Source organism: Oryctolagus cuniculus, chromosome 9 (genome assembly GCF_964237555.1).
Source record: "Oryctolagus cuniculus chromosome 9, mOryCun1.1, whole genome shotgun sequence".
NCBI classification, from domain to species: Eukaryota; Metazoa; Chordata; class Mammalia; order Lagomorpha; family Leporidae; genus Oryctolagus; species Oryctolagus cuniculus.
Genome location: NC_091440.1, coordinates 65,060,608 through 65,075,185, shown reverse-complemented (window position 1 = coordinate 65,075,185; position 14,578 = coordinate 65,060,608). Strand labels below are relative to the sequence as shown.

General features: G+C 38.7%; 1 protein-coding gene and 1 pseudogene across 7 annotated transcripts in view; both read left to right on the top strand.

Moving 5' to 3' along the window:
- Nucleotides 1–14,578, top strand: part of ZC3H13 (zinc finger CCCH-type containing 13) — a 95,147-nt gene that overhangs the window by 43,565 nt on the left and 37,004 nt on the right. For all 7 annotated transcript variants that reach the window (XM_070048789.1, XM_017343485.3, XM_002712953.5 and 4 more), the window contains exons 8-9: nucleotides 2,312–2,509; nucleotides 11,451–11,758. In XM_070048789.1, the coding sequence (XP_069904890.1) occupies nucleotides 2,312–2,509; nucleotides 11,451–11,758 (506 nt within the window). The remainder of the gene's footprint in view (nucleotides 1–2,311; nucleotides 2,510–11,450; nucleotides 11,759–14,578) is intronic.
- LOC127492034 (transcription factor BTF3 homolog 4 pseudogene) lies at nucleotides 2,516–11,444 on the top strand (annotated as a pseudogene).

Sequence of the window (14,578 nt, the reverse complement as noted above, 5' to 3'; positions counted from 1 at the left end):
TCTGATTAACAGGTTGCTGTCTCATACATGGAAGTTTGGTAACCCAGGCTTCTTTTGACCATGGCTTCATTTTCTTATACTTTTAAGGGATCCAAAGAATGGAATGTACAAAGGAAAAATATGGATTACTGTGTTTATTCAGCACTATATTTATGATTGCCTGTTAGAACCCTTTGAGAGGCAGGCCTGAAAATGGTATTCATCACTTCCAATCAACATTCCTTTTGCCAGATCTTGATCAGTTGGCCATACCTGATTTGGAAAAAAATGTAATACAGTATGGTTCAGCACTGTGCCCCAGAGGAAAGTTTGGTAAACATCCAACTGGTTTGTATCACAGGCAGTTATGTGAAAATGCAGTTTGTGTTAATTCCTCCATCATTTTATCTTGAAAATTTAAAACTTGTTTCCTTTCAGATGCTAACTGCTGATTAATTTTCATTAATTTAAAAATGTGGCTAATATGGTTGTTGGCAGATGGCAATCTTTGAGAAAGGATATAGGGGAAGAAAAATGATTCTGACTGAAAATATCAGAATAACGAGATTAATATTAGAATTATTAATAATTAGGAATAGTACAATGGTTGCTACTTCAAAGAATTACTGAATTTGAAGAAAAATTTTAAGATAGGGAAAGCAGCAGGAGAATTGGGGATGACAGATTAATTTTGACAAGAGATACAGTAACTATAATAAAGAGAAAGATGTCTGTGCTATGTCTATGTTCAATACGAAAAGTTTTATAAAATACTGTAATAGGATATTCTGTGAGTGTCTGGTATGTGAAAAAAAAAAAAGGGAGAGATTACCAGCCATTTCCAGTGATTAGAAAATAGAGAATAATTGGGACCTCCTAGAATATGATTTGTAAAAGTTTTCTTTTTTTTTTTTTTTTTAAAGATTTATTTATTTGAAAGGCAGAGTTACAGAGAGGTAGAGGCAGGGAGAGCAAGAGAGTGATCTTCCATCTGCTGGTTCACTCCCCAGTTGGCTACAATGGCTGGAGCTGTGCTGATCTGGGGCTAGGAGCTTCTTCTGGGTCTCCCACGTGGGTGTAGTGGCCCAAGCACTTGGGCCATCTTCTGCTGCTTTCCCAGGCACATTAACAGGAAGCTGAATCAGAAGTAGAGCATCCGGGCCTCAAACTGGTGCCCATATGGGATGTTGGGACTGCAGGCGGCAGCTTTACGTGCTGTGCCACAGCACCGGTCCTTGCAAATGTTTTCTCATGTTTTGTAGGTTAGTTCACACTGTTGATTGTATCCTTTGACACACAAAAATTTTCAAATTTGATTTAGTCTCATTTGTTTAGTTTTGATTTTGTTACCTGTGCCTTAGGTGTCATAGCTAAGAAATCACTGACATGTTGGATATCGTGAATCTTTTTCTCTGTATTTTCTTCTAGGAGTTTTATAGTTTCAGATTTTACATTTAGATCTTTAATCCATTTTGACTTAGTTGTTGTATATGGTACAAGGTAAAGGTCCAACTTCATTCTTACACATGCAGCTATCCAATTTTAAATGAGTAGATAAGGAAAGAGACATGGAAAAAGTGTGGAAGTATATTAAGTTTTAACAATAGTTATTAGGTAGTACAAAATAGGGGATTTTTATTTCGTTTGCTTTTCTATATACCATTTAAAAAAATGCAGTTCTGCCGGCGCCGTGGCTCAATAGGCTAATCCTCCACCTTGCGGCGCCGGCACACCAGGTTCTACTCCCGGTCAGGGCGCCGGATTCTGTCCTGGTTGCCCCTCTTCCAGGCCAGCTCTCTGCTATGGCCAGGGAGTGCAGTGGAGGATGGCCCAGGTGCTTGGGCCCTGCACCCCATGGGAGACCAGGAAAAGCACCTGGATCCTGGCTCCTGCCATCGGATCAGCGCGGTGCACCAGCTGCAGTGGCGGCCATTGGAGGGTGAACCAACGGCAAAGGAAGACCTTTCTCTCTCTGTCTCTCTCTCTCACTGTCCACTCTGCCTGTCAAAAAAAAAAAAAAAAAAATGCAGTTCAAGCACTTTCATTTTGTAATATTATTTCCTTTCCTAGAGTTCTTTTCCACTTCAGCCCTACCTTTTCCCTGAAATCTACCTTTCAAATTATATAATAATAAGCAGTATTAGCAAAATAAGTAGCAAGTACATTAATACTCTGCTCATTCCTTTGATTTGTTTTCTGTTTATGGGTTACTAGTATACAAATAGTAAAAGGCAAGCAATTGGAAGTAAAGCCAACATTTTTAAAAAGTGCTTAAAAATGTTTCCATTTCGAAATATTTGGACCTCTAATGATAGGTTTATGTTATCTTCAGGAATTCAAAAAGCAACCAAAGTAAAAAGAAAGGACCACGTACTCCTAGTCCACCTCCTCCGATACCAGAAGATATTGCTCTGGGGAAAAAATACAAAGAGAAGTATAAAGTAAAAGATAGGATAGAAGAAAAGCCAAGAGATGGAAAAGACAGAGGACGAGATTTTGAAAGACAGAGAGAAAAACGAGACAAGCCCAGGTAAGTAGGCTTGTATGTTTTTACATTATTACTCTGTAGAATCTAGATTATTTACTTTTCAGAAGTTTTTAGGCATTAGTGTAATGTATTTTTTTTATTTTGTGTTTAATCGTATATATTTGTGCAGTTATTCCCATAATGTGTCATGGAAGTTCAATAAACATTAAAACTTTATTTTTGAAGTGTTTAATTGTGATGGAAGCATAAAATTTATTATGTTAATCATTTTAAGTAGCTCACTAGTATTTAATGAATTGATGTTGTTAAACAGAGCTCTAGAACTTCTTGATATTGGATAGCTGACTTCTGTACCCATCCAACAATAGCTCGTTTTTTTCCTCCCTTTCCCTAGCCATGGTAACCATCATTCTGCTTTGTGCTTCCATGAATTTGACTGCTTTAGCTATCTCATATAAGTACAATCATAGAATACCAGGCTTTTTGTGACTACCTTATTTCCCTTAGCATAATGCCCTCAGTGTTCATCCATATTGTTGTATTTGACTGAAGTTCCTTCCGTTTTAAAGCTGAATAATATTTCATGTGGTGTCTGTCACATTTTATTTATCCATTTGTCCCTAATGCACATTTGGGTTGCTTCTACCTCTTGGTTATCGTGTTAGTGCTGCTGTGTGCGTGGGTGTGCAAATATCTTTGAGACCCTGCTCTCAGTTCCTTTGGATACTTGAAGAGGTTTTAAAAAGTTTGTGGAAAATAGAATTAAAAGATGATACAGATGTTCCATCAACTTTTTTTTTTTTAATTTGAAAGGCAGAATTACAGAGAGGCAGAGAGAGAAAGGGGGAGAAGTCCTCCAGCACTGGTTCACTCCCCAAATGGCTGGAGCTGTTCCAGTCTGAAGCCAGGAGCCAGGAGCTTCTTCAGGTCTCCCATGTGGGTACAGGGGCCCATGGACTTGGGCCACCTTCTACTGCTTTCCCAGGCCACACATAGCAGAGAGCTAGATTGGAAGTGGAGAATCCAGGACTTGATGGGATGCTGGTGCTGCGGGTGGCAGCTTTATCCACTACTCCTCAGCACTGACCCCTCCATCAACATTTGAAGCCTCTTCATACACCCAGAAGTGAGATCACTGCATCATACAGTTTTGTTTTTAATTTTTTTAAAGAACCTGCATACTGTTTTATAATATCAACAGTACACAAGGGTTCTAATTTCTCCATATCCCAGCAACACTTTGATTTTCAGTTATTTTGATAGTAACCATCCTTATAAGTGTGAGCAGATGTATCATTGTGGTTTTGGTTTACATTTCTGTGGTTATTAGTGATGTGAATATATTTTCATATTTTTGTTGGCCATCTGTATGTCATCTTTGGAGAAGTATCTATTCAATTCCTTTGCCTATTTTTTAAAAATTGGATTATTTGCTCTTTTTTTCCTGCGGTTGAGTTGTAGAAGTTCTTTATACATTCTGGATACTGATTCTTTGTCAGAGATAAGATTTGCAAATATTTTCTCCCATTGTATACATTGCCTTTTCACTTTTTTATCATGGCCTTTAACACAAAATATTTAAGTTTGATATAGCCCCGTTTGTCTGTCTATATCTATATCTTTGATGTCATTGATAGGTTTATGTTTTTTCAACCGTCTTTTTTTTCTTTTTTTCTTTTTAAGACTTATTTATTTATTTATTTGAAAGTTATACAAGAGAGAAGGAGAGGCATAGAGAGAGACAGGTCTTCCATCCGCTGGTTCACTCCCCAATTGGCTGCAATGGCCAGAGCTTTGCCGATGCGAAGCCAGGAACCAAGAGCTTCCTGCGGGTCTTCCCATGCGGGTGCAGGGGCCCAAGGACTTGGATCATCTTGTACTGTTCTCCCAGGCCATAGCAGAGAGCTGGATCAGAAGTGGAGCAGCCAGATCTCAAGCCATCACACATATGGGATGCCGGCACAGCAGGTGGCGGCTTTACCCGCTACACCACAGCATCAGCCCCCAACTGTCTTTTTGAAGAGAGTTTTACAGTGAGATACAATTTTCCCAGCACTATTTGTTGAAGAGACTGTCCTTTCTCCAGTTATTAATTTTAGCTCCTTTGTCAAAGATTAATTGGTTATAGATGGGTGGATTGATTTCTGGAGTTTTTATTCTGTTGATTTACATCCACAGCCAGCATCATTGAATGGAGAAAAGTTAGAAGCATTTCCACTAAGATCCAGAACCAGACAAGAATCCCCACACTCACCATTGGTATATTCACCATATATATTCAATATAGTCCTGGAAGTTTTAGCCAGAGCCATTAGGCAAGAAAAATCAAAGGGATACAAATTGAAAAGGTGGAAGTCATATTATCCCTATTTGCAGATCACTTGACCCTATATATAGGGAAACCAAAAGACTCCACTAAGAGACTATTGGAACTCATAAAAGAGTTTGGTGAAGTTGCAGGATATAAAATTAATATAAAAATCAGTAGCTTTTTTGTATACAGACAGTGCATGGCTGAGAGAGAACAACTTCTTCTTTTTTAAGATTTATTTATTTATTTGAAGGCTGAGTTACCAAGAGGCAAAGAGAGAGATCTTCCATCCGCTGTTTCACTCCCCAAGTGGTCGCATCAGCTGGAGCTGGGCCAATCCGAAGCCCAGGAGCTTCTTCCAGGTCTCCCTACTACTACTCCACTGCACTGACCTTGTACACAGGTACAAGGGCCCAAGCACTTGGGCTGTCTTATACTGCTTTTCCAGGCCATAGCAGAGACATGGATCAGAAGAGGAGCAGCTGGATCTAGAACCAGTGCCCATATGGGATGCTGACACTGCAGGCTGAAGCTTTACCTGCCATGCCACAGTGCTGGCCCCCAGAAAGACCTTAAGATCAATCTCTTCTCCCCTGCACACATGTGGGAGACCCAGAAGAAGCTCCTGGCATCTGGTTCAGCCTAGTTCTGCCTGGCAATTTGGGGAGTGAACCAGCAGATGAAAAACTTCTTTCTCTCTTTGTGTCTCCTCTTTCTGTAACTCTCTCAAATAAAAAAAAAGATGTTAAAAAAAGAAAATATATTCTTTTCCCCATTATATTGTATGAGTATTGTTTAGGGAATGAGAACCAAGATAAGCTTGTGTGTTTGGTACATGTGCAATTTTATTTTCTAAAATTTTTTTTCTGTGGTGTCTTGAATCTGAATATGGTGGGCTGACTGTGAGTGTATATGGACATTTATCTAAGGTACCAACTCATGCATTTATGAGGCTGAAGAGTTCCATGATCTACTGTCTGTAAGCTGGTGGTCCAAGAATGCCAACAGCTGAATATCAGTGTCCAGTGCAAGCACTTGGGTAAAAAGAATTCAGCCTTCCTTCCCCTATTTATTCTGTTCAGGCCCTCAGGGGATTGGATAATTCCCACCCTAATGCGTATACACCTTCTGGTTTGCTCAGCTCACCAGTATCAATTCCAAATTCTTCTAGAAAAGCATTGCAGACACACTAAAAAATAATGTTTATCCAGATATCAGGACACACTGTGACCCAGTGAAGTTGACAGATAAAATAACCCATTATATTATCTAATAAGGTTGTCATAGAGATTGAATAAGTTAATATATAAAAGCTATTAAAACAGTGTCATGTACATAGTAGCAATATGTTACCTGTTATTATCATCAACATTATTATGATGTTAGTGGTTTTGTCTATGTTCTTCATGTCTCTATCCTAGCATCAAACAATACTTGGAGTGTGGTATGTACTCATTAATGTTTGTTGAGCAAATTAAAATGATTTATTTTAATAAATATGATAATTGTACAACCTGATTGTTATCTACAAATGAAATGTGTATTGTATTACATTTTTAAAAAATGATTTTATTTATTTATTTGAAAGAGTTACAGAGAGAGGTAGAGACAGAGAGAGAGGTCTTCCATCTGCTGGTTCACTCCCCAGATGGCCATAATGGCCGGAGCTACGCCAGGAGCCAGGAGCTTCTTATGTGGCTCCCATGCGGGTGCAGGGGCCCAAGGACTTGGGCCATCTTCTACTGCTTTCCCAGGCCACAGCAGAAAGCTGGATCAGAAGAGGGGCAGCTGGGACTAGAACTGGCGCCCATATATATGGGATGCCGGCGCTGCAGGCAGAGTAACCTAGTGCGCCACAGTGTCGGCCTCCATATTACATTTTATCAAGAGAACAAAATCTGAGTTTCCAATTACCCATGGTACTTTTTTTTTTTTTTTTTTTTTTTGTGACAGGCAGAGTGGAGAGTGAGAGAGAGAAAGGTCTTCCTTTTGCCGTTGGTTCACCCTCCAATGGCCGCTGCAGCCGGCACACTGCGGCTGGCACACTGCACTGATCCGAAGGCAGGAGCCAGGTGCTTCTCCTGGTCTCCCATGGGTTGCAGGGCCCAAGGACATGGGCCATCTTCCACTGCACTCCCAGGCCATAGCAGAGAGCTGGCCTGGAAGAGGGGCAACTGGGACAGAATCTGGCGCCCCGACTGGGACTAGAACCTGGTGTGCCGGCGCCACTAGGCGGAGGATTAGCCTGTTGAGCCACAGCACCGGCCAGTACATTTCATTTTTTAAAAGTATATATTTTGCATAATGATTTTAAAGATTAAAGTATAAGTATTATATTATATAAACATATTTTTGTATTTGAGGAATAGACAACTATTGAGAAAAATCGATATTCTATTTTTAGGAAAATACAGGTTTGCAGGTGAAATTATTTGTATTTTGAATGTTTTCTTTTTTATTTTCACATTTCCCTCCAAAATGATATGTAACTTGAATATCCTCATATCACATCACATCCTTTATTATAGCAGCATTAAAAATTTTTGGTTGGAATATGGTCAGGCTAAAGATCATCTTTCCCAAAGTGCTATAAATTACAGTGCTGTTGTTGATGTTATAGATTTCATTTTTAAGGTATTGAACTCTTCTTCATTCAGTATCCTTTTTGCTTTATTTGAATTTAAACTATCACCTATTTTTTTTCCCGCAAGTAAGAAATCAGCCAAAGTAAAGTTGTTGGTGTTCTAAGGGTACTTATATATCTCTGTTTTATAATCTATAGCTGAAGTACTAGTAATTCTGACCAAATTTCGAGAAAGTTTCATTACCTAGAGACAGACCTTCTATATATGCAGAAATGAGATGGGGCCAGGTCCCAGTGGGTTCACATCTATGGTTTGACCCATCTTTTTTTAGTAACCAGAGGCGTCTTTTTTTTAGTAACTGGGTCTTCTCTCCTCACTATTCATAGTCAACATACTTTTAAAAGAGTAATAACACAGAGGAAAATGTAAAGATGCCAAATTAATTCAACAGTATTCTGAAACATTTTTTCCCCTGAACGGTAAGTAAGAAAAAAACATGATTAAAATGCTAAAAAGCCATTACTTGACAGTGTTCTGGCCTTGCTATGATAACTTGATTGTCCTAAGTTTGGACTGAATTTTTTTTTCCATGCTGTAGATACCAAGTTTAAATAGAAAGGTAATCGGACTGTAATGTGGTTTCTTTTTTTTTTTTTTTAAGATAGTATATATAAAACATCTCATTTTTTCATGTTCTACTTTGAACTAATCACCAAATGCTATTATAAACATCCTTTAAACAATTTTAAGTCTATACCCCAGAAATAAACTCAAAGATAACCAAAATGTCTGTTTAGTGGAAAGCTGTTCTTTATTTTATTAAATTAAATATTTCTAAATTAACTGGAACCTGATGACATTGAAATTGAAAAGCACCAGATGACAAATGATATGTGTTCTCTAGGATGCATTTGAATGACCATTTGTCATAAATAATTTTCTAAATCTGGCTAGGATTTACTGAGCATATCTCTTAGTACCTGTAAGTAAATAAATTTTATTTAGAGTCAAGTTTTAGTGACTTAGGACTTTTCTATTAGAAAAGAAAAACAATTTTGATTGAAAGTGTAAACCTTTAATAGAATTACAGATAATTAGATGTTTACATGAATGTAGTGTTCTAGTTAGCATACTTTTATTTTTTAGTCAACTGTTACCCAAAAAAGTGTTTTATTTGCCTAAATTCTTATTCCACATTCTTTCTTAGGTCACTTTCCTAACTTACCAACATGTTTAAATCTTTTATTGATAAAAGGTCTAAGTGGGCATAATTTTTAATCTGCATGGCTTAGGGTGGTTATTCTCAACTATGGGTGATTTTTGCCTCCTAGGGAACATTTGGTAATGTTTGGAGTAATTTTTTGTTGTCACAGCGTGATGGGAGATGGTCTTGGCATCTAGTGAGTATTGGTCAGGGATGCTGCTAAACATCCAGCAATGAACAAGACAACTACTCTTCCCAACCCCCACCCCCCGCCTCCCCAGCCCCTGGCCCCCTAAGAATTAACCAGGACAAAATGTGAGTAGGGTTAGTACCAAGGTTGAGAAACCGTGATTTGGAGCTAATGGCTTTGCCACTATTGCAGATATGAAAAAATACAGTTATCACAAATACTGAAGGCAGTTCTACAATATGTTGACTAGAACATCAGAATTTTAAAAAATAAGCATCTAGTCCCTGAAATGATTGCTTTGAGGAATATGATACTTACCTATCTAGACATGTGATCTTTAGAATGTTATTTTGAACATTAATCCCTAGCGGGTTAAGCACGCCCTGCAGCACCAGCATCCCACATAAGCATAGATCGAGTCCCAGCTGATAATCGAGCTCCCTGCTAATGCGCCTAGGAAAGGCAGCAGAAGATGGCCCAAGTGCTTGGACCCTTGTCGCCAAGGGGGCTTCAGCCTGGCCCAGCACCAGCTGTTGTGGCCATCTGGGCAGTGAATCAGCAGATGGAAGATTGATTGATCTCTATCTCTCCCTTTCTCCTTCTCTATCTGTAACTCTGCCTTTTAAGTAAATAAAGTAAATTTTTACAAAGCAAAACAAAAACAAAAGCAGTCCTGTTCCTTTTTAGTTATTGCACAAGTATGTATAATCCAACTCTCCCTTCACACACACATTATACATATTCAACAGACCAGGAGTTATTGAGACGTGCTTTGTGTGGTTTTAAGTTGTTTCTCTGGTAGCAATGAAAGGTGATTTGAAGGGAATAGAGGAAACCTTGCTTAAACCAAGAATTGTGAACTAAATCTCAATTTTTTCTGCTAATAAATAAAGGCAAATTTAGATAGACAGTATATAGGGCCCGGTATTATGGCATAGCGGGTAAAGTCACCACCTGCAGTGCCGGCATCCCATGTTGGCACCAGTTCAAGTCCTGGCTAATCCACTTCTGATCCAGCTCTCTGATGTAGCCTGGGAAAGCAGGGGAAGATGGCCCAAGTCCTCAGACCTTCTGCGTCCACATGGGAGACCCAGAAAAGGCTTCTGGCTCCTGGCTTCGGATCAGCTCTGCTCCGGCCCTTGCGGCATCTGGGCAGTGAACCAGCAGATAAGACGCTTCTCTCTTTCTCTCTGCCTCTGCCTCTCTGTAACTCTCTGCCTTTCAAATAAATAAATAAATCTTAAAAAAAAAAAAAAAAAGAAGACAGTATATATATACTCTGTTAAGGAAAGGTCCTTAAGCCCAGAAATCTTTCATAATCCTAAATGTCAAGTGAGGCAGCAGAGACTTTTTGTTTGGCTTAGCTAGTGAGAGTTTCCATTTTTCCAAAGCCTTGAATTTACAGGCTTTCTCACAGCCACTTTCTAGCTATAATATTTTCTCAATAGCTGTTGGTGAGTCCCTCCCTGCCCCTGCCACGTACTTACTTACACTATCAGATTATCAGAGTGAGTTCTGTACTTCATGTTAGGGTAAATGTTAGGTCTGTGCTGTAGGGAGAATGTTGCTTGAGAAAAAGGCAATGTGCCTTGACACTAATTCTTGGGAGAAATGCCCTGCATAACTCTTCTACAGCTGCTGGTTCCAGTTGACTTGAAAATTGGTCACATCTTGCTCTTGCTACATTCTGGTGTTGTTCCATTCTGGTATTGGAGATTTACCAACAGCGCGAGTCAAGAAAAGTTAGTCAGACTTCAGGCTCAGGTGTGGATAGGGGGCTAGAGAACAGCTTGCAGAAAGAAGGTAGTAATAGAACAGCTTCAGCTGATGACAGTTTTAGAGTTCTTTCAAAAAGCCGGCTGTGAATAACATAGCTGGTATTGAAGAGGCGAACATGATTAAAGATGGTGGGACAGTTACTCATTTCAACAATCCAAAAGTCTGAGCTTCCCTCTCAGCTAACACCTTGGCAGTTACTGTTCATGCAGAAGCCAAGCCAATCACACAAATGCTTCCTGGAATATTAATTCCACTTGTGCTGATAGCTTAACTAAGTCTTGAGAAGTTAGCAGGACAGTTCCCATGGCAAGTATTGGGTAGCAAAGCATGAATACCAGAAGACATTGATGAGGAAGATGATGATGTTTCAGATCTTGTAGAAAATTTTGATGAAGCATTAAAGAGTGAAGTTAACTAAATTCGCTCTTGGTTCCAAAGTTTTACAGACACAGAGAACATCACTTGTTACTAGTTCAGTAATATATTTTGTATATTAATAATGCTGTTTGATTTCACATTTTGTGTTTCCTCCCAGGATCTATTCTTTTGGTCAAAATATGAAGTATTTTGACCAAAACACTCAAAGGTTCAGTTTGAGTGTTTTGGGTTTTAATTCTTGTTTTTTTTTTCCTTTTTTTTTTTGTTTTGGGGGTATTTTCGGGTATGTGTATGTGTGTATGTATATGCATGTGAGTATTTTGTTTACAGTGGAGAGCAAATTGGAAAACAGATCTTTTCATTTGTCCTCCCCACCCCGAAAAAAAAAATTGGTCACATCTTTATAAGGCAGTTTATTATTTTACATTTGAATTAAAATTTATCCTGAGGTTTTTTTTTACACTTGTAGCTTTAATTTTTGGTTTTTAAAGAAATGAAAGCTCCTGAACACATTTTTTGCTGTGTTTTCCTTTTAGGTCTACTTCCCCTTCAGGACATCATTCTCCTATATCTTCTAGACATCACTCATCTTCCTCACAATCAGGATCCTCTATCCAAAGACATTCTCCTTCTCCTCGTCGAAAAAGGACTCCTTCCCCATCTTACCAGCGGACCCTGACTCCACCTTTACGACGTTCTGCTTCTCCTTATGCTTCGCATTCTTTGTCCTCTCCTCAGAGAAAGCAGAGTCCCCCAAGACATCGCTCCCCAATGCGAGAGAAGGGGAGGCATGATCATGAACGAACTTCGCAGTCTCATGATCGGCGTCATGAAAGGAGGGAAGGTATGCACTGTCCCGGAGCTTGATTTTTTTTTTTTTTTTTTAAGATTTTATTTATTTCTTTGAGAGAGAGAGAGTTACAGAGAAAGGGAGAGACAGAGAGAAAGGTCTTCTGTCCACTGGTTCACTCTCCAAATGGCTGCAACAGCAGGAGCTGGGGCGAAGTCAGGAGCCAGGAGCTCCTTCTGGGTCTCCCACGCAGGTGCAGGGGCCCAAACACTTGGGCCATCTTCCACTGCCTTCCCAGGCCGTCAGCAGAGAGCTCGATTGGAGGAGTAGCTGCCGGCCATATGGAATGCGAGCATCGTAGGTGGAGGTTTAACCTTCTACACCACAGTCCTGGCTCCTGAAGCTTGATTTTTTAAAGAGTTCTTTTACTTAAATAATTTTCTGTGTTAAAAAATTTTACACAGATTTATTGCTATAATAAGAGATGGGGGAGGACTGTGCTGTATTAAGTCTTAGGTAACAAAAAGACAAGTTATTGTGGGCACCTGGAAATGCTTAACAACAAAGAAATACAACCCAATAAGTACACACATGGGACCATTTATAGGTGTGCTAAGTCGGTGTTTTCTTTAATTAAGATGCTTTACTAAGTACCCTTGAGTTTAGAAATTTTTGGCCATGGGATTCCTAGATTATCCTTTTCAGTGAGTCACTGCTATCTGTGATGGATGCCAGCATCCTAAATGGGTGCAGTTGGGGTCCTGACTGCTCCAGTTCTGATCCAGCTCCTTGCTGCTGCACCTGGGAAAGCAGTAGAAGATGGCCCAAGTGCTTGGGCCCCTATCACCCATGTGGAAGACCCGATGTAGTTACTGACTCCTAGCTTTGTCCTAGCCCAGCCCCTGTTGTTGTAGCCATTTGGGGAGTGAACCAGCAGATGAAAGATTTCTCTCTGTCTCTACCTTTGTGTAACTCTGCCTCTCAAATATGTAAATAAATCTTTACAAAAAAAAAAAAGAAGAAGGAAGAGAAGAAGCAGATCAGGGAGCTGAGCTTAAATGAATCAGAAGTGTGTAATAAAAGGGTAAAGCCTGAAGGAAACTTTCAGAAAGTCAGTGTAAACCAAATAATTGGATTTCTGGGTATAACTCATAAAAAAGAAGTTTACAAAGCAGTTTTGCTTTCTAGATTCCTGGGAATTAAGTTAACTTTGGATTTGTTGAGATATTTCCTGGCAGTATGTCCTAATAACACTCACCCCTTTCTGTACGTTTCTTGTCCTTATTTATTTAGCACATCTTTTTCCTAGCATCTCCTGAATTTGTTGTTGAGCATATACTTGCTTACTTACAATAAATTTCTGTTCAATTTTCATTTTAAAAGTCTCTTTGTGAGTACAGTACAGTGATCTCCTATAATGTATGTTGAACTTAGTTATTCTCTTTATCAACAGTGCAAGCAATAATTAATCAGTTTCTTTTATTCAAGAAAATGATTAATGTTGAGATAGGGCTTGGAAAAAGCACCTGTTTTATATAATTATTCCTTGTATATATGCTTTTGAATATGTTATGCATCACTTGCTAAAAATGTCAGCCCAATATTTATGCAACATTGATAAAATGGGAAAATTCCTTTATACTTACCTATTAATTTTAAACAGTATTTAACAACTAGACTTTACTCATTTTTAGTGATTACTTTTTGAATGAAAACTATTGTTAAACACAGTAGTGAAGGGGAAATAGTATGCACTTGAGTCTGAACAAGTGCTTTTTTGTGATATGCAGTGCTTATGTTACAGGAAGGATCCTTTCTAAGGAGGATGGTTCATTGACCTTCCAGCAGGTGTTTTGTCCTATGTTTAGAGGTCATTTTCTGAAATAAGAATCATTTCAGTGGAAGGATGGACAGGTGGATAAAGAAAAACACATAGTAACTAGATGTATTTGTAAAGACAGGTGGAAGTGTTATGAAAAAAAGGATCTGATGTTTGGGTTCTTGAAAAGTAAATGGACCTAGTTACTAGAGGCAAAGAGAAAGTAAGGTAAAGTCAGAATGTTTTAGGCATCAGGTTGCTATAGTTGCTTAAGTAGCATCAGATTGAGACAATTCCAGATGTTAAGAGCAACTTGCAGAAGAATCTAATCAAAAAGGACAGGTTTCAGACATGGAAAGCCAAGACACTGGCAAAAAGTATCCTACATGAAGGACTTGGTGGGTAAGACCCCAGTGGAAAGAAGTGGTCATCAGAGAAGGATGTACTTTTCTATGAAGGGAGGAGAAAACTTCTACTTTGCTTATGGCCTTGTCTAGTTATTAAAGGAATTTGTGGATTCAAAAGGCTACCATAACCGACGCAGGTCATGTCAAGAGTCTTGGGTGATCACTGACATCATACATAAGAGTGTTAATTGTTTAATTAACAACAGGAGTCTCTGTGCACTAACTTCCCATGCAAGACCTCTGTCCTCAAAGAGTTGTATTATGAGAGTTAATAGTAAAACTTGTTCTCAAAGATCTATTTCATTTTAGTATGTTAAATGGAGGGTATTCTTATGTCTCATAAGTTATAGTTATGTCTAAGTGCTCACAAAATATGTATCATTCTTGGGTTCTTCTTTAAAGTTAGTTAAGTTTCTCAAAAAAAAAAAGCTTAAAAAAAAAGAAATGAAATTAATTTGGAAATGTCATGACTTTGAACAGCCCTTGTCTCAACTGTTGGGGAACAGTTTTGTTTTTTTTTTTTTTTTTTTACATACATTTTGTTGAACTTTTTACTTAGTATAGAGTTAATCTTCTGTGTATAAATTTAATTCAAAATAGTTCTTTGTTAAAAATAAGACTGGGAATAAGAGGGAGGAGGAAGAGGGG